This window comes from Passer montanus, unplaced genomic scaffold, assembly GCF_014805655.1.
Source record: "Passer montanus isolate IOZ18808 unplaced genomic scaffold, ASM1480565v1 scaffold53, whole genome shotgun sequence".
In the NCBI taxonomy this organism is placed as follows: Eukaryota; Metazoa; Chordata; class Aves; order Passeriformes; family Passeridae; genus Passer; species Passer montanus.
The window spans coordinates 7033820-7061728 of record NW_024370263.1 but is presented as its reverse complement, the minus strand read 5'-3'; the positions used below and the strand labels follow the sequence as shown (position 1 = coordinate 7061728).

At 53.9% G+C, this 27909-nt stretch overlaps 1 protein-coding gene across 2 annotated transcripts; it reads left to right on the top strand.

Moving 5' to 3' along the window:
- Positions 1-74: 74 nt before the first annotated feature.
- SCARB1 (scavenger receptor class B member 1) lies at positions 75-19766 on the top strand. Of its 2 annotated transcripts, none has more exons than XM_039724642.1 (12): positions 75-222; positions 3784-3941; positions 6088-6229; positions 6665-6868; positions 7014-7109; positions 7685-7797; positions 9628-9794; positions 10393-10511; positions 11520-11593; positions 12404-12455; positions 12906-13052; positions 18507-19766. In XM_039724642.1, exons 1-12 carry the CDS (start codon positions 103-105, stop codon positions 18627-18629), a joined length of 1515 nt encoding a protein of 504 aa, XP_039580576.1. In that variant the 5' UTR covers positions 75-102; the 3' UTR covers positions 18630-19766. The 2 variants fall into 2 exon arrangements, with proteins under 2 accessions (XP_039580576.1, XP_039580575.1); XM_039724641.1 differs by lacking the exon at positions 18507-19766 and adding an exon at positions 15315-15630.
- Positions 19767-27909: the final 8143 nt, after the last annotated feature.

The window sequence follows — 27909 nt, the reverse complement described above, 5'->3', positions numbered from 1 at the left end:
TCCCTCTCCCGTCGCGCCTCCCGCGGGGGCGTGGCCGGGGGCGTGGCCTCAGGCACAGCCCCGCCCCTCCGTCGCGGCCCCGCCGTCCCGCTCCGCCCCGCCATGGCCGTGGCCCAGCGCAGGCTGTCCGTGGGGCTGGGGCTGGCCGGGCTGGCCTGCGCGCTCGTGGGGGGCTGCCTGCTGCTGCTGGGGCCGCTCATCGTGCGGCAGCAGGTCATCAAGGTCAGCGGGGCGCCGTGAGGGGCGCGGGTGGGCTCTGAGGGGAGCGGGATGCGGTGCGGAGCGGGGTCGGTGCCGGGGCCCGGGGGGGTGTGCCGGGGCCCGGGGGGGTGTGCTGGGGCCCAGGGGGGTGCGCTGGGGCCCAGGGGGGTGCGCTGGAGGCCGGCTGCGGTGCGGGGCTCGGTGCGGTGCGGGCCGGGGCTGGTGCGCCTTTCCCTTGTGCAGTGCGGTCCGGAGAGCCGAGCGCTGCGGATGGAAGCGTCGCTGCTGCGGCTCCGAGCAGCCTCAGGCTCTTCGGGCAAACGCGGGTTTGGGGTGTTCCGCCCTTGGTGGCAGCCCCCGTGCCGGGAGTGAGCCGGTTAACCACCCCTGGTTAGCGAGGGCTCTTTGCATCGCCGGAATTAGCTGGGATGCGGTGCTTGGCTGAGCATCACCCTGAGCAGCGGCGCTTCCTCCCTTCCCTCTGCCTCCACCTGCAGCACCAGTTATTCCTTTCATACGTAGATGAGCACACTGCCGGGCTCACGGCGAGATGCTTTCCCCGCTGGAAACAGGGTGATGTGCGTGGAGCAGCCTCCAAGTTATCCTCTCTCCTTCAGACTGAAAGCCTGAAGAATTGCTTCTCTGAATACCTCTTCTATCCCCAGGAGAGGTGCTGAGGCTTTGTCCCCAAGGGTTTGCCCCCAAAATGTGGGGCTGTGGATGGGGTTGTTGCTCTGTCCAGCAACTGCTGCACAGTTTTATGAAGCAGCACTCCTGTCCCTGCTGCAGGGTCAGCAGTTATCCTGCTGTAACCCAGAGCTCATCCCCACCTTCAGCCAAACCTTTTCCTCCCTGTCCAAGGCAGATGTGCTCCCTGCCTTGGCCTTTCTCCAAGCTTCCACCTACCCAGGTCAGCCCCTGGAAATTTGCTTCTGATGAAAGAGGTGAACAAACACACCTCATAGCCAATGGCTGGTGCTGCGTGTGGCGCAAAGTCTCTGCCGAAAATGACCTACTTAAACATACCCCTTGGAAGTGCTGCTGGCTGGGCAGAGCCAGACAGTCCCGTGGATCAAACAGTAAAAAATCTATGTTCAGTTTCAGGACATCAGGAACTGCTACCTGCCAATAAAAGGCTGAATGGCCCCTGCAGGACTGAAATGGCATTTTTTTGTGTAAAAACCTCTCTGCCCTCTTTTTAGCTAATCCTGATTTTTTTTTCAACCTAATTAGCTAAGTCCTAATAATTTGCAATGAGAACAGAAGATGAAAAGATCAACCCTTGTTTCTCATTCCTTCACCTCAAGCCCTTGGTCTCCCCATCTTCAACACAACACAAAATTACCCTGAGCACATTTTTTTCCATTTCATATTAAGCCTAATAGCTGAGTGATGACGGGTGATGAGAAACATTCAGGCCCTTACTGAAACTCCTGGGTTGGTCTTAGTGTGGGTAAGAGGAGCTTGGAGGGCTGGGGTTGGGCAGGTAGAGGCTGGTTTGCCATCCTGGCCCCCTGAGCTCTGTCAGGATGGTGTGTCCTGATGGAAAAGCAGTTATGGAGAGGTGGTGGTTTCAAGGATATCTTTGGGTGAAGTCTGCAGGGACAGCAGGCAGCTTGGAGCCTGCCCCACCTGCACTGGGCTGCCTGTGGGGTTGGCCCTGCAAAACCTGGGGAGCATTGCTTTTCTGGAAGCATCTGGAATGCCACAGACCTGCCAAGGTGTGAGCTTGCACAGGGATGATCAGCTCACCCCTCTGCCCGCCGTGGCTGCTCCCTTGGAGCTCGGCTGCTGTCCTGGCTGCAGGAGCAGCACGGTCCTTGCTGAGGTAGGAGGGTGCTGACAGGATGTGCAGGGTGAGGTCTGCCTGACACCTGCCCTGGCTGCTCCTCCCAGGCTGCAGGGAAACCTCATCTCTCATTTTACTGAGCACGGTGCCTCCCTCCCTCCTGGAGAAGCAGGATTTGGGTGCTGTGGTGGAGCTGCTGCTCTCCTGGCCCCATCTGGAGCTGATGGGCAGTAACCAGTTCCTTTCAGTTCCTCGGGAACAAAGATCAGCCTGGTCAGGAGGGGTCAAACAACTCAATGTCCCTTTGCAGCTCATCTAGTTGACAAATACTCTGGTTTTATTTCAGACATGTGACTGTGTCTGTTTTGACCTAAAAATAGCTCATTTTAAGGCTACCTGGTTGTGGGGAACTTAGCAGCACCTTGAGCTGGAGGGGAGGGAGCTGGGAAAGCAGCAGGGAGCTGGGATGTAGCTCCATCTGACTGGGTGCTTATTATAAAAATAAATGCATATGCAACAAGTGGTCAAGGGAGTGCAAGGCAGAACAAGCAATTGAAGGAAAGGAGATGTTCTTGATCATAATCCATTCAACACTTGGGAATCAGGGCTGTAAAGCAGACTAAACAAAAATCTGTCCTGTTACTGCTTCTTTGCCATGAAATCCTTGAGGCTGGCAAAATCAGAGCAGTGTGTGGTGGTGGGAAGGGTGTGCTGGGTGAGATGGGTTACACAGCATTGTGGAGATGTGTTCTCAGGGATGGGGCTTGCAGAGGCCTCCTGCTCACAGGTAGCTCAGCCTTGCCATAAAATTCCTTAGGAAAGGGGAGATGTTATGGGGAAACCTCTGGCACCCCAACTCCCTGTGTCAGCAAATATGTGCCCAGTCAGATGGAGCTGCTCCAGAGCAGGAGCTGTGAGCTGCTCCAGCACAAAGCCCACATCCCTCCTCCTCCTCCTGATGGATCAACCCCACTTCCATAAGCTGCCTGGGTTACCTAAGCAGGGACAAGGATCTGTGCTTCCAGAAGAAAAGATTATGGTGGAACACATCCAGAGTGGGTGCTCAAGAAGGAACAAGCTCTTGCCCTCCTGCAGCAGCCTGGGGGCAGGGAGGGAGTGGAGGCAGATGTGCCAGCTCTGAGCTGAGGAGGGCTTAAGCTGTGTTGGAGCTGCTGCAGGCATTTCCCAGCACACAGGACAGTGATATGGGAACACGATTGTGCCTTGCCTTTGACCTGCCTCATGATCAGCTGTGAGTCAATGCAGGCTGGCAGCTGAGGGGAGGCAGGGGTGTCCTGTGCTGTGCTGCTGGGACACAGCTGCCATCCCAGTTCCCCATCTTTTTGGGAATCTGGTGGGCTCTCCCTGCTGGTACCCAAGCAGTTGTGAGGATAGCTGTGCCACTTCTCCTTTCTTGCATTTAGCTGTGTGGAGCTGCCAAATGCATGAGCAAAGGCCTTTGGGACAGACAAGTAAAACATGAATAAATCAGAGCCAAGTCTGCAGCACATCAAAACACTCGGAAGCCCTGTGGGTAGGATTAGAAAAGTTAAGCCTGAATAAATAAGCCAGCAGAGATCCTGGCTTTTAAACATAAACCTGATGCTTCTGCACACACAGGAGTTCTCACTGTATATCTGGCTGGGTTTCAGTCTGCCAAAACCACCTGGATCCTCTGGAGAGCATCTGTAACTGCCACCTTCAGCTGTGCCTTCACTGAGCTGAGGGTGGATGAGTTCACCTGCAGCCACAGAGCCCAAATGTTGTGTCCCCTTATTTTTTTTGCCTTACAGAATGTCAGGATCGACCCCAGCAGCATCTCCTTCCAGATGTGGAAAGACATCCCTGTTCCTTTCTACCTGACTGTGCATTTCTTCGAAGTGCTGAACCCCAAGCAGGTGCTGCGGGGAGAGAAGCCGGTGCTGAGCCAGCGTGGGCCCTACGTGTACAGGTCAGGTACCACTGGTGCTCCAGCCTGGCATCAGCCTGACCACTGTGCTGCCTGCCAGGCTGCTGGCTGGCTCCTCTGGCAGGAGGACAGGGCATCAGCAGGCTCGCTGAGAGCCCAGGGACACTGGATTTTAAAGGGTGTGCTCTAATTGCTCTGATCTTGCTAAAGACACAGGTAGGGCCTCTGGTCACTGAGACAGGGAGATTGGTGGGAGCTCCACTGAGCTGTGCAGCTCAGTCCTTTGCTGGGGCCTGTTGGGCAGGCAGACCTGGGGTGATTCAGTCCAAACATGGGTGGCATTGGTGTGGTGGTGGGTGACTGTATCTTCAGAGTGCTTTTTTTATCTTTACTGTGCATTTAAGAGCCCAGCTCTTGAGCTGGAGTCACCTCAATATCAAACTTCACGGGCCAAAGTCCCTGCCTAAGGTGAGACCCAGAACATGCCCAGAATGAGTGCTCTGGTCATGGGAACCAGCATGGAGCTCTAACACTGGGTCAGACCCACACACAGCAGGGCTGGGTCTGTTTGCCATGGCTGAGGATGCTGGCTGAAGCCCCAGGTGCTTCTCAGCACCCAAAAGGGAAGCAGTGATTGATGTTGAATGTGTGAACCTCCCCACCAGCAGTGATCTTCAGTATATTAATACCTACAGTAATGGGGTGAGGTTGAACAGCAGCCTAAGCAAGCTCATGTGGGAAGATTACTGGTTAATCCAAAGCTGTTGGAGCAGTGTGAGGGGACACCTGCAGTATGTATGTGCCCTTGTTTGCCCTGGCCTTGCCAGCTCCCCCTGTGGGTTCTGTATGTTGCCATCGCATCGCTCTCTTGGCCTGGGGAAAAGCTTCACTTACTGTAAATAAGAATAAACAAAGGGGCAAAGCTTATTAGTGTCCTTGTGTTCCTGCTGAGCAAGATTAGTGCCCTTCCCTAATGTGGGCTGTAAAACAGAGGCTCCACAGTGAAGGACTTTGTTTTTGCTGGTGAGCTGAGCTTCAGTTCCTCCAGGAGCAGTAACAGGCTTGTGCTGTTGGGGACAACCTCGCAGTGCTGCAGAGCACTGCAGCCTCCATGAGGCTGGGGCTGCCCCTGTGCCGTGGCTGAAGTCCAGCAGCACTGGGCTGGTGCCTAGAGAGGCTTCCTAGAACAGAGGCTCCACAGAATTAAATGAATAAAGCAGGGATTTATTAAAAGGCCTTCAAAGGATGCACCTTGGGCAGTGCAAGAGCCCAGCGGTGGCTCCACCCAAGATGGATGGCGTGTCATGAGTTTTCACACTTTTATCAGTTCTGGTCCATTTCCATACTGGGGTTCATTGTCCAATTCCGACTCAGGTGATGCGGTCCCATCCTCCCAGGTTGCTCTCCTCCATTCTCTGTTGTTTTACACTTTTTGGGCTGAAGCTGCAGTGGTGTCCTTGGTTTTGGGGCTGGAAAAGGATTGTTCTGTGTGACTGAGCTGTGAGAACTGCTGGCACTTTCTATGAAGTTCAGAGCTACATACTAATGCAGTACAGAATATGGAAAATATGAAAGCTAAAGGCATCAGGCAGTGTGCAGGACATGGATGGCCTGAAGCCCCGAGGAGCAGAAGGAGCACGGTGCTGTGTGGAGGGTCAGGCTGCCCTGAACCCAGGAGCCATCACATTTGCCTGGGAGCAGATCACTGGTGGAACATGGGGCATCTTGGCTGGTTCTCTCCTGTGTGCAGGTTGTTCTGGTGTGTGGGTTGCTGTGCCAGGCACAGCATGTCTGGGCACCTCTCTGGTGTGCCTGGCATTTACAGCGGGTGAAGCAACAGAGGAGATTTACAGTTTTGTCTTAAATTTCTTGGGTAATTCGTTGGGAAGAAACACTTTGTGTCTGCAGGAATCCAACCTGTCAGGGATGCCTGGCTCTTGGGCTGCCCTCTCCTCCTGCCAGACCCTAACCCTGGCTGGGGTGGGAATTTATATCTGATCCCACACTGCAGCTCATGCCAGACCCTAACCCTGGTTGGGGGAGAGTTTATATCTGATCCCACACTGTCTCCCCAGCTGCCCCATGGCTCCTCACTGGGGTTTGGTCTCCCCCAGCAGCCTGTGCAGCCCATTCTGGCTCAAGGGGCTCTGCCTGGGGATGGTTCCCATGATCTCCCATCTCTTTGCAGGGAGTACAGGTTTAAAACAAACATCACATTCCATGACAACGACACTGTTTCCTACCTGGAGTACCGGCACCTCTTCTTCCAGCCAGACTTGTCCAATGGCACGGAGGACGAGTACATTGTTGTGCCAAACATCATGTTGATGGTAAGTGCTTCTTGCCTGGATGGGTTCCACCTTCTGAGCTTGCAGGGATGTTGGTGGTATCCAGCATTGAATTACTGAATTACTTTCTTGTAGGGCTTGAGGCTGATCAAGCAATGAGGTGGTTAAGCTTATATAATGTAATTTTCTGCTTTCTGGGTGTTAATTGTTCTGTTAGGCTGCTACTGTTCCAAAACCAGAGTGTGCAGAGCAGCTGGTCTTGAGTCTGCAACTTCATCTGAGCATCCTGTGGGGAAATCACGCCTGTGAGCCCTCAACTGCTTTCTTCCCCAACAGGGAATAAATGAAGAACCTCAGTCTGTCCAGAGGATTCCTCTGGGGCTATGGGAGCAGCAAAATTATTTTGGTTAGCACCAAAAACGCTTCATCTTTGCTAAAGATGGGCCTCTCATCCCAGACATTTGTTTTCTTTCTCAGGGAGCAGCTGTGATGGTGGAAAAGCTGCCAAATTTTGTGAAGCTTTTACTGAGTGGAGCCCTGGCTAGCCTGAAGCAGGAGGCGTTCATGAACCGGACGGTGGGGGAGATCATGTGGGGGTATGAAGACCCCCTGATAGATGCAATAAATATGATTATTCCTGGCCTGCTGCCTTTCAAGGGGAAGTTTGGATTATTCATGGATGTAAGTGTTGGTTGGGAATGCTAAAATCACAGCCATGTTATCTTGGGGGTAGCTCAGACACTCAGCTGGGTAGGAGCTGAGTAGCGCCCAGAGTCAGTGAGGTGTTGTGTGCTGTGCATTAAACAATCATTCCTTCTCTCTGCAGTTTAACAACTCCAACTCAGGGCTGTTCACAGTAAACACAGGCATGAAGAACATCAGTCAGGTTCACATGGTGGATTCATGGAATGGGCTCAAGAAGGTGAGTGCCTGGCAGCCATTGGATAATGGGGAGTGCCTGATTGAAAGCAGGGTTAGCTGAAAGCTCTGCCTGCTCTTGTGGATGGGTCAGGTGTGAAGAAAAGTTTCTACAGGGCTTCAAGTGCTGCAACTTCCATTCTAGCAAGTTGCCAGGAGGCAGCCATGTGGCAAGGAGCTTTTCAGGAAGCAATAAATTCATCTCCTCATGGGTTTTTCCCTTGCAGTGCTGTTGGGGCTGGCTGCCTCTCATGGTTGAAGTCTCAGGCTCCTGTGGTCTGTGTTGGAGGTGTTAAATACTCTTGTTAAAGGATGCTTTACTCTCCCCTTGTGGAATTCTGCTCCTGACTAAACTCACTGAATGTAGAGCTCATCCTCTGGGGGCAGGGGGCTCTTGTCCATTAATTGGGTGGATGTTTGGCTCACAGAGTCATGGAGGGTGGAAAATGTGCTTAAGATGGGACAGATCTTTGGTGCTGCTGTGGAAGCAGCGTGGGGTGGTGGACACTGCATGCAGGGTGGGAGCTGGCTCCAGCACGCTCATCCTTCTGAGTTCTTCTCTCTGCACCTGTCCCCCAGGTGAACTACTGGCGGAGCAGCCAGTGCAACATGATCAACGGGACAGCAGGGGAGATGTGGCCACCCTTCATGTCCCCAACCTCCCTGCAGTTCTACAGCCCTGATGCCTGCAGGTGAGGCCACAGCTGCCAGCCTGTCCCTGTGCAGGTGGCAGGACACGCTGCACCCATCCTGCAGAGGGCTCAGGAATTGTCCCTGCAGTTAAAGTGCAGCTGCAGTTTGGGTCTGCATTATCTCTGAGCTTTGTAAACAGGGTACTTGTGTCATCATCAGCATCTTGGGGTGTCCATAAATAACTTCCAGATCACTGCAGATGTTCAGCTTGCCCACCTTTAATCAGTACAAAAGGACCAGATGTGGTCATCTGATGTAGATGAGATGTGGGCAGTTAGAAGGAGAAGTAAGGGTTGTCAGAGGGAAATGCAACTGCAACTGCAGAACTCTTTCAGCTGACTAAGCCCGTGGAGAAATTATGTCTGGGGGGAAATTCGTGCCACCATTCCAGGCTCTTTCTTCTTTTTTTTTTTCTGGTTTTTTTTTTTTTTTTTTTTTTCCTTTTGCTTGTGTAAGACACCCTGACCTCAGCTGATCACCCAGGGGTTAAAGTACCCCACAGAGCTGGCCTGTGTGGCTGTGCCCAAGGCTGGAAGGAGGGGAAGCAGGCACAAAACCCCTGTCCCTAGCCTGGGGAAGATAATGATAATTCCAGCTTTGTAGATAGTGCTGCAAAACAAGCAAGTGCTCATGCTGGATAGAGAACAATGAGCAGTGAACAAACAGACAGCTGAGCTGAGCAATAGCACAGGGATTCCTCTGCACAAGGGACATCAGCAAGCACCAGAATGACCTGCAGCTAGGAATTTACAGGGAAGTTTACCTGTAACTGAAGTTTGAACACTGTTCCTGTCAAACTGTGGAACCTCAGGAACAGAGCATGCTTCCAGGCAAGGCTTCCAGTGAAGTGGAGGAAACCAAGCTTGGTTTCTTGTTGGCATGGGAAGTTCCTGTCACACAGAGCTGTGGGGAAGTGGCTCAGCTTCTCAGACAGTGCTGTGTCATCTCCCCAGCCCTCTGCCTCAGCCTCTGTTGGCACAGTCACAAACATCTCTTGGTGGGCTCAGAGCATACCTGCCTCTGCAGGGATCTCTGTGCATGTGAAGTGAGCTGATGGTGAGAGGCAGCCACCAAGGTTTTGTCCTGCTGAGGGGCTACAGCAACCTCCCTGCTGGGAGGTGAGCAGAGCCAAGAACAGCTGAACATGCCCTGAATCCCTCATCCTTGTTCCCAGCACCAAAGGGACCATCCTCTGTAGGAATGAGCATCCCCTGGGCCTGCCCAGGCTGTCCTGGCAGCCCACTGTGACCTACTCACCCATTCTGTGATTCTCTGATCCCTGCAAGCCTCACTCAGGTGTGAAGGGGGCAAGTTTTTGTCCTGGAGACTTGCATCAAACCTGGCCAACGATAATGCAGCACAGTATCAACAGCCTCTAGTAGCAGGGAAAAAAATCTTGCTGTGTTACATGGGGAAATTTTCCATTCCCCTGGCAGTCTGTTGCTGGAGAATTTATCCAGTGTCCCTGCCCTGTAACGGAGCACCTGGGAGCCAAGGCTTGCATAAAGTGGGTATTATCTCTTGGAGAGCAGCCCTGGGGATTACTGCATGCCTTTAAACAAATCTCACCTGCGTTAGCAAACAGACTCATAAGCCTGTGGTTTCTCTCCCTAACTAGTCCTGACCAACCCTTTAGATGTGCTTAAAACATGGAAAGCAAAAGGCTTAAATACTCATTCCCCATTCCCCGAAGCACTGCTGAGGGTTTATCTTGATCTCAAAGTCTAAGTTACATTGCAACTGCATCTTATCCAGCCAAGATAAGAACCCACTTCTGTTCTGGGAGCCTGTTGGCTAATCCTGATCCTTCTGCTCTGAACCCCTTGCAGATCCCTGACACTGGTGTATGAGCAGTCTGGGAACTTCCAGGGTGTGCCCACCTATCGCTTCGTGGCACCCAAAACCCTCTTTGCCAACGGCACAGACTATCCACCCAACGAGGGCTTCTGCCCCTGCATGCAGTCTGGCATCCAGAACGTCAGCACCTGTAGGCTCAGTAAGTCCTTTCCCCCCTGGCTCTCCTTAGTGGACCAGTATTAAATTTGAGGTGCAATAGAAGCTTGATTGTCTGGAAAAACAGCTCTAGTGCCTGCTGGGACGGGGAGAAGTACTGGTGGGCTTTGTTTGCACTCCCACCGGCCACTCAGCAGTGAGGGAAAGAGGGAAAACCCTTTCAGTGCCTAGCCTTCAGTGCCCAGCCCTGTGACAGCCTGGCATTTGTGGGAATGCCCAAGGGTACAGTGGGAGCATTACATCCCCTGGGCTGCTGGGGGGAACAAGGAAGAGGCAGCCCACACAGCTCCCGAATTAAATGTTAACTTTGGACTGAGTGTGTGTCTGACAGTCCAGACTGGGTGCCCTAACTGGAGTCTGGGAACAGGGAGTTACCATGGCTTGGTGGTGGGAGAGAGTGGGGGTCCTGAACCCTCCCAGATCGATGGAACAAACTGCAGGGAGGGAGGGGAAGGTGATTGCTGGCTGGGAGGAGAAAATATAAAAGGCTGTTCAGAACAAGTACTGCAAGGGCTTAAAAACCTCAAAAAAAGCTTTTAGGTGGGTGTGGAGCAGCTTAAGATGCCTTTAATCTCATGCAGATGCGCCGATGTTCATTTCCCACCCTCACTTCTACAACGCTGACCCATCCCTGGTGAATGCAGTGGAAGGCCTGCACCCCAGCAAGGACCAGCACGGGCTTTTCCTGGATGTGCACCCCGTGAGTGAGCCCACCAGGTCCCCCCTCACCCCAGGGACCCTGCCATCTGCTGAGTGGTGGCACCACTCTGCTCTCGTGGCACTGATCCGAGCAGGTTCCATAGTGCAAAGACTGGCGAGGGCGTGCAGATAAAAATGTCAAAGCCATAAACTAATTGAATAATTAGCCTAGCTTCTAGAGAATTGCAGAACTAATTATAAACATAATTGTTTCGATAAGCACAGTGAAACTCTTTCCACTGACTCAGGCCTATAACACCAGGAGGTGTATCTGGCAGAAGCCCAGCTCTGCCCCAAATCTGCCAGTGCACACTGCCATGAGAACTGCCTGGCAGAGTCTGAAGACCACGCTGTGGCTCAAGCTGGCACCTCCATTTTTGGGCTGGCTTCTTCCACTCTCTCAACCTGCCCATCTGGAACTGGCTGCTTTTTCAGTGGTTTTTGGCTGCTGCTGTGTTACACCCCTCCTGTAGCCACAGTGAGGGTGAAGTCACCACTCCAGGGGGTGTCCTGAGGTATCCCTGTCCCAGCTGCTGATGGCAAAGGGACTTTGGGATTTTCCACCCACAGCCTGCACTGTCCGAGGTCAGTTTTTCTAAATGTTCAGTGATATTTGCTCAAGCAAAAACAAAAACCTGTTTCCCTCTTGAGGTAAGGTAAACTGTGTGTCTTATCTAGACGTTGGGTTCTGACTGCTTTTCTTATCACAGTTATGAAAATCTAATTAAGTTTATTACAGTATCAAACATCTACCGATAAAAGTACAGTTAACTGCATTTTTATCTAGCTGCAGGCTGCTGACTACAAACAGGGACAGGGGTAGTCCAAGAAAAATTCTCTGCTTGTAAAAATGTGTTGCAAAACTGCAGAGTCATGAGGAACCAATGTCTTAATGGGTGTCAACATGACCAGCTTTGAAGTGTGATGTTTTCCATGGGCTCAGAATGTTGGAGAGGGTCTGTTGGTCCCAAGAAGTCACTGATGAACTGGTTGTTCTCTTCCTCTGCAGATGACTGGCATCCCCATGAACTGCTCCATCAAGCTGCAGCTGAACCTGTACATAAAGCACGTGTCTGGTATCATGTAAGTGCTCACCTCCTGGAAATGTCCATCTGCCTTCCCTGAGCAGGGAGTTGTGCTGCTGCTGAGCTTGCTGCAGAGTTTACTCTCTCCAAAGCTTTATCATGAGCAGTTGTCCTATTGCTGGAGCCATCAAACATCAGCCATTCCAGTGACCACAAGTCCCATCCTTTAGCAGTGCAGAGTGCCTGTTTGCTCAGCTGGGGCAGTGTCCCTGTCCCTCACCAGACAGCTGGCATGTTCCTCCTGCTGGGGCAGGAGCTGTTCACCTCCACTGTGCTGCCTCTCAGGAGTTACCTGCAACACAGAGAGGCAAAACCCACTCTGCCTGTGGGGCAGACAGTGAAGCCTGTGTCCAAATGACACTTCCAGCTCTATGAAAGCAAACAGGAGGTCTCTGTAACCAAACTGTGTGGTGCCAGATGTTAAATACCAGCAAGGGAAGGGGTGTGCTCTTGCTGCTTGGGCTGGGGGGAAAACACCTGCAGAGAGCCCCCATGGTGCCACCCAGGTGACTGAGACAGGAACTTCAGCCTTCTGCTTCACTGAGTTCATCTCCCTGGAGCCCAGGTGTGGGATGGCACTTCCTGCTGTCCTTGGGCAGCTAAACCCATGGAAGCATAAGCATAAAGCACCTGGTCCCCCAAGGTGGGAGCAGCTCACTGGAGCAGCAGGGATTGCCACCTCCTTATGGCTTCCTGGCCACTGTCAGTCTGTCAGACCTGTCCCCTTAGGAAGAATTGTGCTGCTAATTGTGACCTGATCAGCCATAAACCTAAGCTTGTGTTTCTTTTTGAATTTTCTCCCCCCCAGTCAAACGGGGCAGATTAAGCCCGTGGTCCTGCCGCTGCTGTGGTTTGCAGAGGTGAGCTGCCTTCCTCAGCCTGATTCTGCAGAGCCTCCCCTGCTTCCCCATCACCCCGTGCTGGGGAAACTCCACTTTGGATAAAGCTCTAAGCCAGCCAGACTAATTAAGCACCAACAGACGGCTTTTCAATACTTGGCTATGCCATTAATCCCTCTGAGCTGAACAAACCCTGCACTATACTTGGTAAATCTCTGGCTCTGCCCTGGATGTGGGGTTAAGTGGGGCCCTGGACAGAGCTGCCAGCATCCCTGTCCTCCTGTGGGCCAGGGAGTGCAGCTCCAGCTCTGGGTGCACGTCCTGCTATTCAGTAAAAGCTCTTAACCTGACTGAATCTTGCATAAATCCCCTAATTTATGCTGGGAGGTGGTGGGAAAGGAATCATGCAGCTGGTTTGTCTCAGCCCTGGAAGGGAGGGAGATGCCACTGACAATCTGCTTTTTTGAGCAGAGTGGATCCATCGAGGGCTCAGTGCTGAAGCAGTTCTACACCAACCTGGTGCTGCTCCCCTCGGTGCTGGACTACCTGCAGTACATCCTGCTTGGCCTCAGTGTCCCACTCATTGTCTCAGCAGCTGTCCTCATGGCAATGAGGAAGGTAAGAACCTGCAGCTGCCTGCTGGGAAGTGCTGTCAGTCAAATCACACTCAATCAGAGGCTGTAGTTTGGGCTGCCAATCTAACCTGTCTGAGGAAACACTGGCTGACGCCACCAGCAATCTCCTAGTGGTGCCAGGTGCCAGCAGATAGCAGCAGGGCTTCCTCAGCCATCTAGAAACTGGGCTGCAAATAGATAACATGAAGCATTTCAGCAGTGATGGAAGTGGCTTCCTGGAGGAGCAGGTATTTCTCAGCTCACCCAGCTAATGAAGAAACAATCCTAGTTTATCAGCCCAGCCTCCACAGAAGGCAGCAGCAGGTCTGTGCTCTTGCACAGATCTGCATCTTTGCAGGGTCCCAGCATTTTTCCAGTCAGAGCAGAGCCTTCTCCAGAGGATGGAGCTATCTGAACACAGCCTGCTGAGGGAAATGCAGTTGCTGTGTTCTTGCAGAGGAGACACAGCCACTGTGGCTGCCTTTCAGCCCAGCACACATTCTGCATTTCCTTGAAACGCCCTTGCTGTGCAGACTGCTCCAAAGAGCTCTGGAAGTGAAACCCTCAGGAAGTGAAACCCTCAGAGCCTTTGTGGATCTGGGCTTGCTGAGAAGTGAAGACCTTTGAAGCCTGCTGGCAGCTGGGCAGTGGGGCAGGCAGTGGGGTGAGGCTGAGCTGGGCTGTCAGGGCTGAGTGTGAAACAGCCAAACCACTCAGTGCAGCTCTGTGGCTCTGGCTCCACAGTGATCTGGCAACACTAAGCTCCCTGCCAGCTTTAGTTCTGGGAGTAGGGATCTGACTTCCTACCCCAAGCCTGTACCAAAGGAAGCTGATTTAGCTCTGCCCTGCAGTCAGGTGCCTTAGGCTGCCTCTAAAGCTGCAGAGGTGGAGAGGCAGTTCTTGGGATGAGAGCAGGCTGAGGGGGAGCCTGTGAGGAGCTGCCCTTGCCCACCTGCTTCCTGCCCTCCCTGGAACTGATGCAAACCCACCTTGAACAGTGCCAGGGCTCTCGGAGTACCACGTAATTGGATTTTAATCAAGTCTGCAATTACTTAAGTGACTTAAACACATGATCCCAAATCCCCTTGTTCCTCCACACACTTCCCTGCAGGGTGGGAGTGATGCTAGGGCCCAGCATGGAGCCCAGAGCTCACCACCAAGCCCTCACTGTGCTCCCAGGATGGTCCTGGGGTGACCTGCTCCCCTTCAGCACATGTGAGTGGTTGCTGGCTGGCAGACAGGCTGCACTGTGCTGCATGAGCCCTGGGGCTCTGAAAAAGGGCTGGGCAGCTGCTTCTAACGCCTTATGCAGCCCTGAGCTGGCATTTCCTCACCCTGCTTTGTGCAAGTCTTAATTCCTGGTATCAAAGAGATTTAACCATGCTGGAAAGGGTCAGGGAGAAAAGCTGGATTTTAAACTCATCGAAGCCAGTAGAATATCTGCTTGTGAAACATCCCAAACCCAGGCAAAAGCCAGCTGTGTTTCTGTGCTCAGCCAAGAGAGTCACAAAGCGTTAGAACTAAAAATCAACGTCAGGAAGTGCCTGGCTACCTGGAAAGTGACTAAAAAACCTCAATGACTTCACAAATCTCTAAGAAAGCTGCACAACAACTCCACCTAATGAGCAGATAAGAGGTTGTAAACTGGAAGCCAGCGATTTGCAGCCAAGGTGTGTTCCTCATTTGATTGAAGTGTTGCTGATCTAGCTCTGATTGCTTAATCGTGCACAGCTCTGCCTCCCGAAGGCACAGGCATGTCAGAGGGGACACTGAGCGGGGACATTGTCCTCACCTTCACGTGTCTGCCAGCGTGCAGGGCTCCCTGAGCCCAGCTCCTCCCTCGGGTGTCTTGTGTGCCTCTGGCTTCTGGAGGGAGCAGTGTGCTCTGAGGCCAGCGCAGATGAGATACTTAAAACACTTAAATCTTAGTCTAGTTTATAGTGGAGCCAGTTTGAAATGCATCTGTTGGACTCACAGCTCTAAAAAAACCATAATCTGTGCAGGTGTAAAATACCCCCAGATGCTGGAGCTCTCTGCCATTGTGGCATAATGTGTGGTGACACTTTCCAAAGGCAAACAGACCATTTTAAAACTGGCTTGACACTGAACAAAATCTCAAATAGGACTGAGCTTAATCTAAATTTCAAAATCTTCATTAATAACTAGATTCTAGTTAAACAGTGATTTCTCAAATCTGCTCCGAAAATTGGAACCCTGATGAAATCCGTGTCAGAGTGCACCATAAACCAGACTGATTGTCTTCTAGGAGAAATGCTCTTTATTTTGGAGTAGCAATAAAAAGAGCTCAGACAGTAATAAGGCAAACCAGGCCACCTCTGCCAAAAAGCTGCCTGCGGTTAAGGGGACGGTGTTGCAGGAAGCCAGACTGTAGGTGGGTACCCAGTCAAGGTAACACGCTTTTCTTCATCCTGATTTGATTAAACTTCACTTAAAACCAATCAAATGAAACCTTTGCTGTCCACATCTCCCAGCCATGCCCTCCTGGCGAGCTTTGATGGAGCAGTGTTGTCTCGTGGCTTTATTTGGGGCAATTTAGATGTCTTAATACTGGCACTTAACCAGGTTGCAAGCACATGCTGTTATTGTTTCTCCTGGTGTACCTGATCTGCAGCCCTAATAATGTCAGCAGGAATCAGGGAAAAAGTGGCATTGGTGTGAGGAAATACTTTTCTTGCCTGTTTTCCCCCCATCTCTGAGTGTTTGAGTTCCAGAGGTAAGTTTTTTGAATGGGGTAACAGTGCTCAGTCCACTGGTGGGTGTCACCCCTCCCCTCAACAGAGAGGCTTCCAGGAGGGAATTTCTGATGTATAAAATGTCTGGGTTTGTATTACAGGAGCACAAAATCCCTGAGTCGTTGAGGTTGAAGGGACCTCTGGAGGTCATCTATCCCAATCCCTCTGCTCAGGCAGAGTCACCTAGCTCAGCACCATGTCCAGATGTCTCTTAATGTCTTCAGGAGTGGAGATTCCCCAGGGCAACCTGTTCCCGTTTTTACAGTTTTCACAAAAAAAAAAAAAAAAAAAAGGAAAAAAAAAGTATTTCTTAATATCCAGATGGAATCCCCTTTAAGTGTAAAAGTGTCCCTTTGCTCTTGTCCTGTCCCTGGACACCACCAACAAGAGCCTGGCTCTGTACTTACACCCTCCCTCAGAGCCTTGTTTTCAGTGGTGAGATCCCCCTGAGCATTCTCTTCTCGGGGCTGGACAGGCCCAGTTCTCTCAGCCTCTGCTCCCTTAAGAGACTCCAGTCCCAAAATCTCTTCAGTGCTCCTTTGCTGGGCTCCTCCCAGCAGCTCCATCTCTCTCTTGTGCTGGGAAGCCCAGAACTGACCACGGTGCTCCGTGTGTGGCCTCACAGTGATGAGCAGGGGGCAAGGATCACTCCAGGAGCTGCTGGCAACGCTCCCAGTGCAGCCCAGGACTCAGCTGGCTGCCTCTGCTGCCCAGCCACGCTGCTGGCTCACCCTCAGCTGCTGTCCCCAACACCCTCAGGTCCTTTTCTGCCACACTGCTGCAGAGCTGGTGACCTTTAGGGGGTACTGCTGTGAGGGGCTGTTCATCCTAAGTGAAAGACCTTGTACATCCTCTTGTTGAACTTCATGAGGGTCCTTCCAGTCCCTTTCTCAGCCTGCTGAGGTCCCTCTGGTGTACCAGCCACCCCCCCAGGTTTTGCAGATCATTAATAAAGATATTAAACAGGCCTGGACCCAGAACTGACCCCTGGTGTACACTGATGGTTACTGGCCTCCAACTCAACTCTCTGGGCCTGGCTGCTCAGCCAGTTTTCAGTCCACTCACTGCCTGCTCATCCAATCCCTGCTTCATCAGCTTCCCCAGGAGGTGTTTATGGGAGATGGTGTCAAAAGCTTGGAGTCCAAGTGGACAACATCCACTGTTCCCCCTGGTCTGCCAAGCCAGTCATTCCATCACAGGGGATCAAGCAGAGTTTTCCCTTGGTGAAGCCCAGGGACTGCAGTTGGTGATTGAATTGTGCCTGGGAGTGGTTCCTCGCATCAGCTGCTGCATCACTTTCTGGAGGGTGAAGGGAGGCTGGCTGGTCTCTAGCTCCTGAGATCTTCCTTCCTGGTCTTTTTCAAGATCTGCTTTCCTTCAGTCTTTGAGCCAGGACTGGTCAAAGACAGCAGGGAGTGGCCTTGCTGTGCATGAGCCCACTCATCCCATCTTGGTCCATGGATTTGTGCATGTCTAGGTTCCTTGAGTGCTCTCTGACCTCATCCTCTTCCACCAAGGGTGCATCTTCCTTGCTCTGGACTTTCCCCTGGTTTCTGGGGTCCCCTGCCTCATTCAGCCCCAGGCCCTCATGGTTCCTCCTCTTTCCTTTGTCACCTGGGTACTTAGAGAAGCCTTTCTTGTCTCTGACATCCTTGGATTCAGTTCCAGTTGGGTTTTGGCTTTCCTCTCTTCATCCCTGCATGCTGGGAGTTTCCCTGGGTTCCTGCCAGGTTACCTGTCCCTGCTCCCACCTTCCACGTGTCTCCTTTCTGCAGTTGTGTTTGGAGCTCCTGGTTCATCCATGTTGCCCTGCTGGCATTTTTTCCTGGCTCGGGATGCTTGTTAGGGTGGAGCATTCTTGAACTTCGAGGCAGTGACTCTTGAATATTAAGCATCCTTTTTGCCCTTACTGCATCCCCTCACCAGAGGTCTGTAGACACTTTTACACTCATAGCCTCATTAAGGTTGAAAATTCCTCCAAGATCCTCAAATCCAAACATCAGCCAAACACCACCATGCCCAAAGAGTCCCTGGGTGTTCCTGGTGCTGTCACTGGAGCAGCAATGGGCAATAGTCAAAGGGTTGGACAAACCTCCCAGTCCATGTCCCCAGCCAGCAGAAGGCTCTGGGTGAGGGCCAGGTTGGTGTCCCTGTCCCCAGCAGCAGGAAGTGACCCACTGCTGTCACCTGCTGCTTCCTCCTGAGGCTCTTGCACTAATTAGGGTCAGGAACCCTGTGATTTAGGATCAGGGCCCACGTGGGCTCTTGGAAGGTGTAGCTGGCTCCTGCTCAGCCCTGAGGGTGGTGAACCTGTTCTGTAGGTGTGTTTAGGTGAGGAGGAGCCATCTTGGTGCCAGAAGGCACCACCTTTCCCAGAGGCTGCACCTTCATTATCCCAGGAAGACGTGCTGCCTGTGTGTGCTGCAGCTCGTGCCTGGGGCTCTCCAGGCTCTTCTGGCCCTGTCCCTTCCATCTTGGATGACTGTCCCACAGCTCTGGGTGCTCGGGTGGTGTCACAGGTGGGCAGGAATGGGAATAACCTCGTGTTGGTAAGGCAGGAGCTACAGAGAGGAGGCACAAAAATGTTCAGTGTAAGAAATGGGTCCTTGGCCACTGCAAGAGGCTTGGGGAGTGCATGGCCAGGGTGGGGACGCGGTGGCACTGCTGGGTGTGGCTGGGCTGTGACCTCTGTCCCTCCCCTGCAGAGAAGCAGCGCCCAGAAGAGCCCCCATGGCCCCGGCACGCCGAGCACAGCCACCCCCTCCTCTGAGACCACGCCGCTCCTGCAGGACTGCCACAGCCCCAGCCAGCAGGGACCTGAGGCCTGAGCCACCCTGGGACAGCCTCCAGTGAGACAGGGATCCTGCTGAGACATGGATCCCACTGGGACAGGGATCCCACTGGGACACGGATCCCACTGGGACACCCTCCTGGTGGGACAGCTCCCCACTGGGACAGGGATCCCACTGGGACATGCTTCCCACTGGGACAGCTCCCCACTGGGATACACTTCCCATTTGGGATACCCTCCCACTGAGATGGCTTCCCAGTGGGACACACTTCCCATGGGACACCCTCCCAACTGGGACACAGCCAGGCTGCAGGTGACACTGCTTCGGATCCCCAGAGCCCTCTGGAAGGTGGAGTCCTGGACAGCTCAGCAGAGATCCTGCCCAGCACAGGGAAGCCGTGGGATAGTCCTGCTGCTCAGCATTCCTGCTCATCCAGAAGCCTCAACACCACGTTCAAGAACCCTTTTGTCCCCAAGGGCCAGCCTGAGCCACTGCCCCTCTCTCCGGTGGAATGAAGATGGTTGCTGACTGATCTGAGAAGTTATTTGCAATTTAAAACTGCCTATTGCTAGGGATAAAAGGCACTTTAATGGCAGCCTTTAAAATAAATGAGGTTTGTACAGGTAGCACTGATGGGATTTAGTGATCTCTTTAAAAGCCACTGTTCATCTCACCAAATGGGGCACGCTACTGTCCTGGAGCCACTCACACTTTTATTGCCACTTGATGTACCTGGACTCTGCAGCAAATCATTTCTGGGTGCTGTCACTCCAGTGCTGTCTGTTCCCACAGCCTTGGCACGTGTTGCAGGGTAGTGGTGACTCTGAGAGCCCCAGTCCTGTGCCATGACCTTGTGCTCCACGGCCATTCCAGCTCTCTGCCCTGTCACTTAACCTCTCCTGGCTGTGTGAGATGAGCCTTGGCAGGGCTCGTGGCACCTCTGAGCTGTCACTCAGCTCCTGGCAGTTGTCCCTGCTGCCTGCTCAGCCATCTGGGATCAGCTCCTGTGGCCATGGGCACTGCTCACACTGCTCACAGGAAGGGGGAGGCTTGGCCCTGTCCTCGGCGTGTTCATGAAGATACTTGTGCTTTTGAGAAGCAGGAATATGTGCAATCATGAAAGCAACAATGGCCTTAAGTAGGGTTTGATTAAAGTATTGCAGATTTCTGAAATGCTGTGTTGGCTGTCCTGGGGCTGGATGTTACCTGGGGATGGGTGGTCTTGGGCCACACTTACGTGGGAAGGAACCCCAAAGCCCAGGAATATTTTTGGAAAATGACTGGCCTGTAGTTGTCTACTACACCTGCCTTGTTTGGAGTTTGGGAAAACCAAAGGGGCCAGTGCTGGAGGATCTGACAAGGATGAGACAGAGGTGGGGAATCTCTGCTCTGGCTTGGAGCAGAGGCCTTGTAGCACTGTGTGTGACATGGATGCTCATGGGCTCTGGAAACCTCCGGGACAGCCCTGTGACTTTCTAGTTGGGTAACAACACTTTGAAACCTCCGTTCCTCTCACTGGGCAGGAAGAGCACAGGACCTAAACCCCATTCTGGCCAGTGCATTCCTTGCTGTGTCCCAGCCCTGCCGGGCGGGTTTTGGTGGTTTTTGGGGTGGTTTTGCAGCAGCGGGCGGTGCGAGAGCGCTCCCGTCCTGCGGCGCGGGGATCGCGGCGCTGCAGCGCTGCCCGGGACCGCCGGAGGGCGCTGCGGGGCTGCGGGAGCGGGGATGGGACAGGGGGACAGAGGGGACAGGGAATGGGGACCGGGGATGGGACAGGGGGGACAGGAGACAGAAGATGGGAGACAGGGAGGACAGAGGGGACAGTGGTCTGATCCTGGGGGACAGAGAGACCCGGGAACGGAGGGTCTGGTCCTGGGGGACAAGGGGATCCGAACAAGGTGGGGACAGAAGATTTGATCCTGGGGGACAGAGGGTCAGATCATGGGGGACAGAGGGGACAGGGGGTGTGATCCTGGGAGTCAGGGAGGGACAGGGATGTGATCCTGGGGGACAGAGGGTCTCATCCTGGGGGACCCAGGGTCTGATCCTTTGGGGACACGGGTTCTGATCCTGGGGGATAGAGGGACCTGGACACAGGGGGGACAGACATTCTGATCCTGGGGGATAGAGGATCTGATCCTTGGGGGTCAAGGGGGTCTGATCCTGGGGGACAGAGGACCCCGGGCACAGTCAGAGACCCTCGGCACTGACCCCTGTCCCAAACCCCACCGTGTGTCTGTCCATTGGCACACAGCACTCCGGTTGTTTTCCTCCTGTACTTCAGTCACCTTGTTGGCTGCTTGTGAATTTTCCAGCTCGTTTTAGAACGCTCCTCACAGCACCGAGCCTGTCCCTGGCCCTGAGTCACTGTCCCTTGCCAATGCCCCCGTTCGTTCAGGGCTGCCCCTGGTGCTGCACCCTCCCTCCCTGTGCCAGGCCGGGCTGGAACCCTTCACCCTCTCCCGAGGATTTTAACTGGCCCCCACAGGCTCAGTTCTCGTCGCAACAATCTCGATTTACTGTGGGAGCCGCCTTTCACCCGGCCTGGCACAGCCATGGGAAATGAACGGGTCATCTCCATCCTGCAGCATCCATCACCAGGGGGAACTGTCAGGCCTTGGGGTCCACTTCCCCCAGCATGTGGCAGAGGCTCCTCTGGAAGAGAGGAAAGAGACAACACAGCCCTCCCCATCCCCACTGGGGCTGGGGTGCTTTTATAAACGCAGCACGGAGGATTCCCCCTTCCCTGGGAATTCCCATGTCCCACTCCCACCTTTCCTGAAGCACCCCCAGCCTGGCCATGCCCGGGGGCTGCAGGGACAGTGCAGAGCCTGCTAGAGCAGGAACAATCTCTGTGTTACCCCCTTCACCTGTGCCCCATCGCTGCCAGGTGCTCACTGGTAGCTGTGCTGGGTTAAAACCCTGCTGGGCACAGAGAGCTCTGCTGTGAGCTCCAGCCAGCTTCTGCTGTGGTGTGTGCCTGTTCTGCTGTTCCCCACGAGCTCCAGCCAGCTTCTGCTGTGGTGTGTGCCTGTTCTGCTGCTCCCCACGAGCTCCAGCCAGCCTCTGCTGTGCTCTCTGCTTGCTCTGCTGCCCCTCATGGCAGCCAGCTCTGCTCCTGGGCTGTGCCTCTGCTCTCCTGCACACAAAGCTCCTCCAGCAGTGCAGGGTGGTGAGTGGGGCTGGCACTGGGGTGGTTGTGGGCAGATGTGTCTCTCGGGGCAGAGCTCGGACTCTTCTTGCTTAAAAAAAACCCCAAAAACCAACCAACCAGAGAGCGTGGAGCTGTTGCAGTTGTAGGGCTGGTATGGTGGGTTTGATGGGAAGTGTTTTCCCTCCTGGCAGCTGTAGGGTACCCAGCTCTGTGGGACTGCAGGACCCAAAGCCCAGGCAAGAGCTGCCTGGAGCAGATGAAGTGACTCGTGGTACCTGGTTTCTCTTGTGCTTGGCACAATGAACCTCTCTGTCTGGAACAAAGCTGCTGGAGGGAAGCCAGGCAGCTCATGTGGGTTTGGAGGAGAGCCTGGGCTGTGCCTGGGCACTGCAGGGTTTGCTGTGCCCCTGGGCTGGTTGGGTTTAACCCTTGGCCAGGGCTCTGTGGTGCAGGATTCAGCTTACACCCATCACCTCCTGTGTGCAGCGTGGGGCTCAGCCCTGGCCCTGCCCCCAGGCTCTCTGAGGGGCTCTCTGCTGGTTCTTTAAGCTCCTTCCCAGCGTGGCACAGAGCTGGGGGTGCTGGCAGTGCCCTGCCCAGCTCTGTGCAGGCTCTGCTGTCCCCAGGAGGTGCCCAGCGCTGCAGGGACCCCTCCCCTGCCAGCACAGCCCAGGGGTGACCCCAGCGTTGTCCCCGGGGTGAGCCCTGCCCTGGGTGCCCCCTCCCCTCCTGGGAATGTGCTGGGTCCCGTGCTGGGTGTGTTTTTGTGGCAGGGATCAGAGGCTCTGCAGCTTTGGCAGAGGAGCCTGGGCTCTCAGGGCTGTGTTGGATGTTAAACTTCACAGTGCTGAATGCCTCATTGAAGGAGTGTGACCAAATGTCCTTGAGGACACAGGAGCTTCGTTCTATTGCCTTGCCAGTCACCAGAGTCAGGGCTGGGCCATTTCTGGGAATCAGCCTGGCTGTGCACAAGTTCCTCCACCCAGGGCTGCCAGAAATTCTCCTGCCCTTCAAAAAGGGAAACAAAACCCCCTGCACTTCTTGCTCTGGGCTGTTGTTTTCACTGAGGTGTCCCCGTGCCCTGGCAGGGAGAGCCAGGGGCTCAGCCCCTGCACACAGCATCCCTTTGGGGTGCCCCATCCTTGCTGCTGTGGGCACAGGGCCTCCCAAATCACCCTAGTGCCACCTCCTCGTGGCTGCTCGTGTGCCAAACCCCGGGTCTGTTGGGTCAAACCAGACTGCAGCCCCTGTTTCCCCTCCCCACCCACGAGGGAAATGCCCCCATTCCAGCAGGGAGCTCCCACTGGAGCCCAGCCCGTGGGGCTCAGGGTGCTGATGTGCAGCCAGCTCAGATCCGTGCTCCCTGGGAGCACAAAAAACAATTCCTAAAAAGGAGCAGCCAGCTGGAAAATGGATAGCAAGTGGTGCTCTCAGTCCCTTGAGGAGCAAGGTTGGATCCCTCAGCCTGTGCTTCCTGGGGGTTAGCACAGGCACACAATGCTATTTTAGAGGAGTTTCTTTTTATAAAGTTTATTATTTTCCTCCTTTTGTAAGTTCCTGATTTTCCCAGCTATGAACTGCCTTCATGTTTGGTGCTGGTGGTCCAAGCTGCTGCTTTGGGTGTGTGGTGTGTGCAGGGTGAGAGCTGTGCCCAGCTCCTTTGTGGGTTCTGCAGCCCCAGGGACCATCCCCAGCAGCTGATACCACACCAGGGGCTCTGCCCCACAGGTTCTCCTCAGGAGGAGACAACCTTCATCAGGCAGCACCCCAGGGGCTGGTTCCTGGTCCTGCCTGGCTCCCAGCCTGGTGATCCCTCCTGTCCCCCTGTGGCTGTTCCTGGGGGTACCCAGCTGCATTTCTGGGCTCTGACCCTGTTTGTAGCACTGTTAAAAACCCCATTTCCCTCAGTGACCCAGCTGCTTTCTGCCTTCTCCTTCTGCCCTGGTTCCCAGAGCAGCTCCTGAAGGAAACTGCCCCTGGAGCAAGCACAGACAGAGGCTTCACCTGTGCCCAGAGCTGGGGGCTGGGGGGTCACAGCGTGCCACCACTGCCAGCCTGAGGCCGTCAGGGGACAGGCTGAGCTTCCAGGGAAGGAATTCCCTGCAGCTGCAGCTCCATCCCCACAGACAGCGTTTCAAGGAATTTCCCTCTCCCCTCGCTGCAGACTTCCTCTGCTTTTCCAAGCAAGCCCTGGCTCGGGGCCATTGCTGCAGAAACCCGAGCAGGGCAGATCCATGGGAACATCCGGGGCTGGGAGCTGCTCTTTCCCAGCTTCTCAGCCCGTGGCTCTTATCTGCATTAATATCTCCAGCTCTGAGCCTCCTCTCTCTGTCTCCCTGGGGAGCACTGTGCTTCCAGAGCTCTGGATGCCCTGAGGAGCAGAAAACCACCTTCAGTGATTAAAATAATTGGTGATTGGGGTTTTTTGAGCTCTGCTTTAGCAAGCAGCAGTTGCTGGTGTTGGTACCTCAGTCCCCCCTCGTGGCAGGGTGCTCCAGATGTGCTGAGCATCCTGGAGTGAGCAGGGGGATCCCCTGTGGGTGACCCCACAGCTCCTCTGCCCCCAGACACCTGCAGAGAGCTGCCAGGCAGCTCCTGCCTGTGCTTACAGGGTGAATTCCATGCCCTGATGGGAGCAGGGAATGCTTTGGGGGCTCTGGAGGGGGTGACATGGATCACATTCCCCCTCCCCACCTGAGCAGCACTCCTGGACACACCTTGTGGGTTTCCTTCAGCCCATAAATACTCCCCTGCCCTCCCCAGTGCCCCTGGCAAATCAATCATCTGAAGCTACATTTCCCCATTTCAAAGCCTTGTGAAAGGAGCCAGAGGAGGGTTCAGCAGCCCTGGCTGGCTGGAGTGGGTCACACACCACGCACCCACTTCCATTTGATCTCCTCCATCCTGTGTTAAGCAATCCCTGAGAGCCCCGTGGGCCCTCTTGGTGCCTGTAAATCACTGGGGCATGTCCCAGGCTGTAAAGGAGCAGGGTGAGAGCGTGTCCCACCCCTGCACGAGATCCAAAACCTCCCCCTGCCCCCAAAAATCACCCTTGTTCAGCCAGAGCTGCAGTTGGGGTCCCCCAGGCAGGGGGTGGGAGCGTGCCTGGCCCCGAGGGGTGCTCCAGGATGCTGCCCTGCTCCTGGGATGCAGGCTGGGGATGGGTTTGGTGTCTCCTTGTGCATGCTCTGAGTGCTCCCCCAGAGCCCCCCTTTAGCTGGGGCTGCCCTCTGGCATTCCTGCCCCACTCAGCTCGCTTTCCATCCCTGGAATGTCCTGGGACAGAGGGGGAGCTCTGCCTCTGCCCCAGCCCTGCTGGCCAGCAGGGCTTTAATTCATGGGAGCTGTGTGATTCCTCCAGCCCCTCGTGCAGCCAGGCTCTTCTCCCTCCCTTGTAATAAATCAAAGATCATTCCCCTCTTCCCATCACCTCCCCTCAAAGGCTGCTATTGCTCAGCTCTGGCCTGACTTTAATTACAAATTAAGAGAGGCTGAGCGGGTGCTAGGTGCTGTTAATTGGCTTTCCAGGGAAGGTTTCAGGGGGAGAGCTGAAGGCACCAGTGATTTCTGCTGGGCTCCTTGTGCTCCTCAGCTCAGCCAGGTCCCAAATTCATCCCTCTGGGTGTCATTTCCCCAAAAACTGCAGCCAGCCTCCTTTTCCCCTGCTGATTGGAGCCTCAGGGGCTCGGAGCCCTGCTGCCTGCCCTGGGATGGATTTTCAGCTGCTGAGGACAAATTCCAGGGGAGGAAGCTGAAATAAAGCAGATGGGCTGGTTCTGGAGGTCAGGGCGAGGAGAGGCTGCTCTGCCAGGCCTGGCGTGATGGAACCACACTGCAAACTGCCACAGCAGCTGCCAGGCCCAGAGAGAGGAGGCAAGGTGCCCAAGGAGTGCCGGGATCTCATTTACCTGGTAATTAATGGAAATGGTGGAACAAATCAACACATGCTCCCTGTGGAGAGCTTCAGGCTTTTCCAGCTGGATGGGGGAGCAGCGAGCTCTGTCCCCTCTCTGTCCCCTCTCTGTCCTGACAGACCCCCCTGTTATCTGGGCTGTCCCCGCTGCCAGCCCTGTGTCCCCTCCCTGTCCCCTGATTAGGGCACTGCTAATTGCTCTGGCTGCTGTGGGGTGGGAATGAAGATGTGGGGGTGAGCCCCATCCTCCTACTCTGGTCCTGCTGGCCCGATTTTGGCTGATTTTGGTGGATTTTGGCTGATTTTGGCAGCCCAGCCCTCCTGGCAGCTCTGCCCAGTGCCAGCCCTGCAGGTGTGGTGGCAGCCAGAGCTGGCACTGCACCTTTCCTGCTGCAGAGAAACTGCAAAAGACCAAAATAAAATGCCATTTTCTCTCGCGAGTTAATTAATTTGGCTGGGTTTAAATGTTAAAAATGCTCTTTGCTGGATCGGATTTTTTGGGGGATTTTTTTGGGGGGGAAGGTTGTTTGTTTTGGGGTTTTTTTTGGGGGGGTTGTTTTGGTAGCCTTTTTTTGATTGGATTTTTTGTGGGTTTGGGTTTGTTTGTTTTTTTTTATTTTGTGGTTTTTTGGTTGGTGCTTTTTTGTTTGTTTGGGGGGGTAGCCTTTTTTTTATTGGATTTTTGTGGGTTTGGGTTTTTTTTTTTTGTTTTTTTTTTTTTTTTTGTTATTTTGTGGTTTTTTGGTTGGTGCTTTTTTGTTTGGGGTTGTTTTTTGGTTTTTTGGGATTTTTAAATTTGCCTGCAGAGCAGCACTGTGCCCTGCAGGGCTCTGGGACAGCAGCAGGGATGCTTGCCGTGGCTCGGGGATTCAGGGCAGAGCTTTGCTTCCCCTCCTTTTTGTTTATTCCCCTCGTTGGTTAAAGGTTTTGTAAAACAAAGGCTTTCAAACAATTAATGCCAATCAGACTCAGCCCCCGAGCATGGGCTGAGCTCCACAGGGCTCTGGGGGGAAAATAACCCAAAACAGCCCAGGTGAGCACAGAACTCACCCCCAAAACAGCCCAGGTGAGCACAGAGCTCGCCCCCAAAACAGCCCAGGTGAGCACAGAACTCACCTGTCAGCCTCCTGCCAGTAGTTAGCAGCTGGCAGAGCGCCTGAAGCAGAAGGTTTGTGATCCCTTCCAAAAATTGCATCTGAGTGTTAAGTGATGTGTAGTAAATGCCAAATCCCTTTTGAATCTTGCTTAAAATCTCATTTTAAAATATGCAAGCGACCTTTCTGTCTTTTTGAAAAGCTCTTTGCTTCTGGAAATTTAAAAAAAAGTGAAAAAGGAAGAAAGCAGACCAGCAATCTCTTGCTGCTGGATAACTGAAAAGCTCTTTGCTTCTGGAAATTAAAAAAAAAAAGAGTAAAAAAAGGAAAAAGGAAGAAAGCAGACCAGCAATCTCTTGCTGCTGGATAAAAACAGATTTTAAGAGGTGGGCAGGGGCTTGAGCAGATCTGCAATAAACCTCTCCCAGATATCCTGACAGCAGAAACTACAGAAACTCAGCCTGAGGGATTGGTGGGCTCCTGCTCTCCCTGATATCCCTCACGTTATAATTAAGAGATAATGTCACTGGAATAAAACATTGTCTCAGGATAATGGTCTCCTGCTGCTGCAGGAGCGTCAAGGTGAAGTCAAATCATTTATCAGAAACGAACGTGGAGGCGAGTCTGGGCCGTTTGTGTTCACAGCGAGGGGCATCAATCCTGGAACAACAATATTCCAGAGCTTGTATTTCTCCCGTGCCTGGTGATTGATGCCAGAGCACGGTGGTGCCTGAGAGCCAGGGGATTGCCTTGCTGGAACAGGCACCAGCAAATCCAGGAGGGCTGGGCTGGGCTGCAGAGCCTGGCATTTTCCTGCCAGGGCTGGCTGCTTTGGGGCTGTGCTTGCCTGGCTGCTGGGGGAGAGCTGCTGGTTCATTTTCCGTGCAGGGCCAACCCCAGAGCCTGCTGCCTGCCCTGGTTCACTCTGCTTTTTAGGGTTTTGGGGTCCCCTCTGAGCAGGGGGCTGCGCTGAGCAGCTCTCTGGTTCTATGCATTTATTGAAATGGTGCTGAGTAGAAATACAGCCTGTCACAGATTGTGTGAAGTGTCTGTGGGTCCAGGTCCTTCCGCAGGGGCTGGGCAGCCTCAGCCCCATCCCTGGCACCCAAAAAGGGCTGGGGAAACCATTCCTGAGAGGCACAGCCCCAAAAGGGC

What these genes read in the sequence shown, in the direction of transcription:
- SCARB1 (XM_039724641.1), top strand. Translation starts at nt 103, where the DNA reads ATGGCCGTGGCCCAGCGCAGGCTGTCCGTGGGGCTGGGGCTGGCCGGG. An exon ending in CATGGAATGGGCTCAAGAAG is followed by an intron (nt 7,110 to 7,684) that starts GTGAGTGCCTGG and finishes CCTGTCCCCCAG; the next exon opens with GTGAACTACTGGCGGAGCAG. An exon ending in TACAGCCCTGATGCCTGCAG is followed by an intron (nt 7,798 to 9,627) that starts GTGAGGCCACAG and finishes AACCCCTTGCAG; the next exon opens with ATCCCTGACACTGGTGTATG.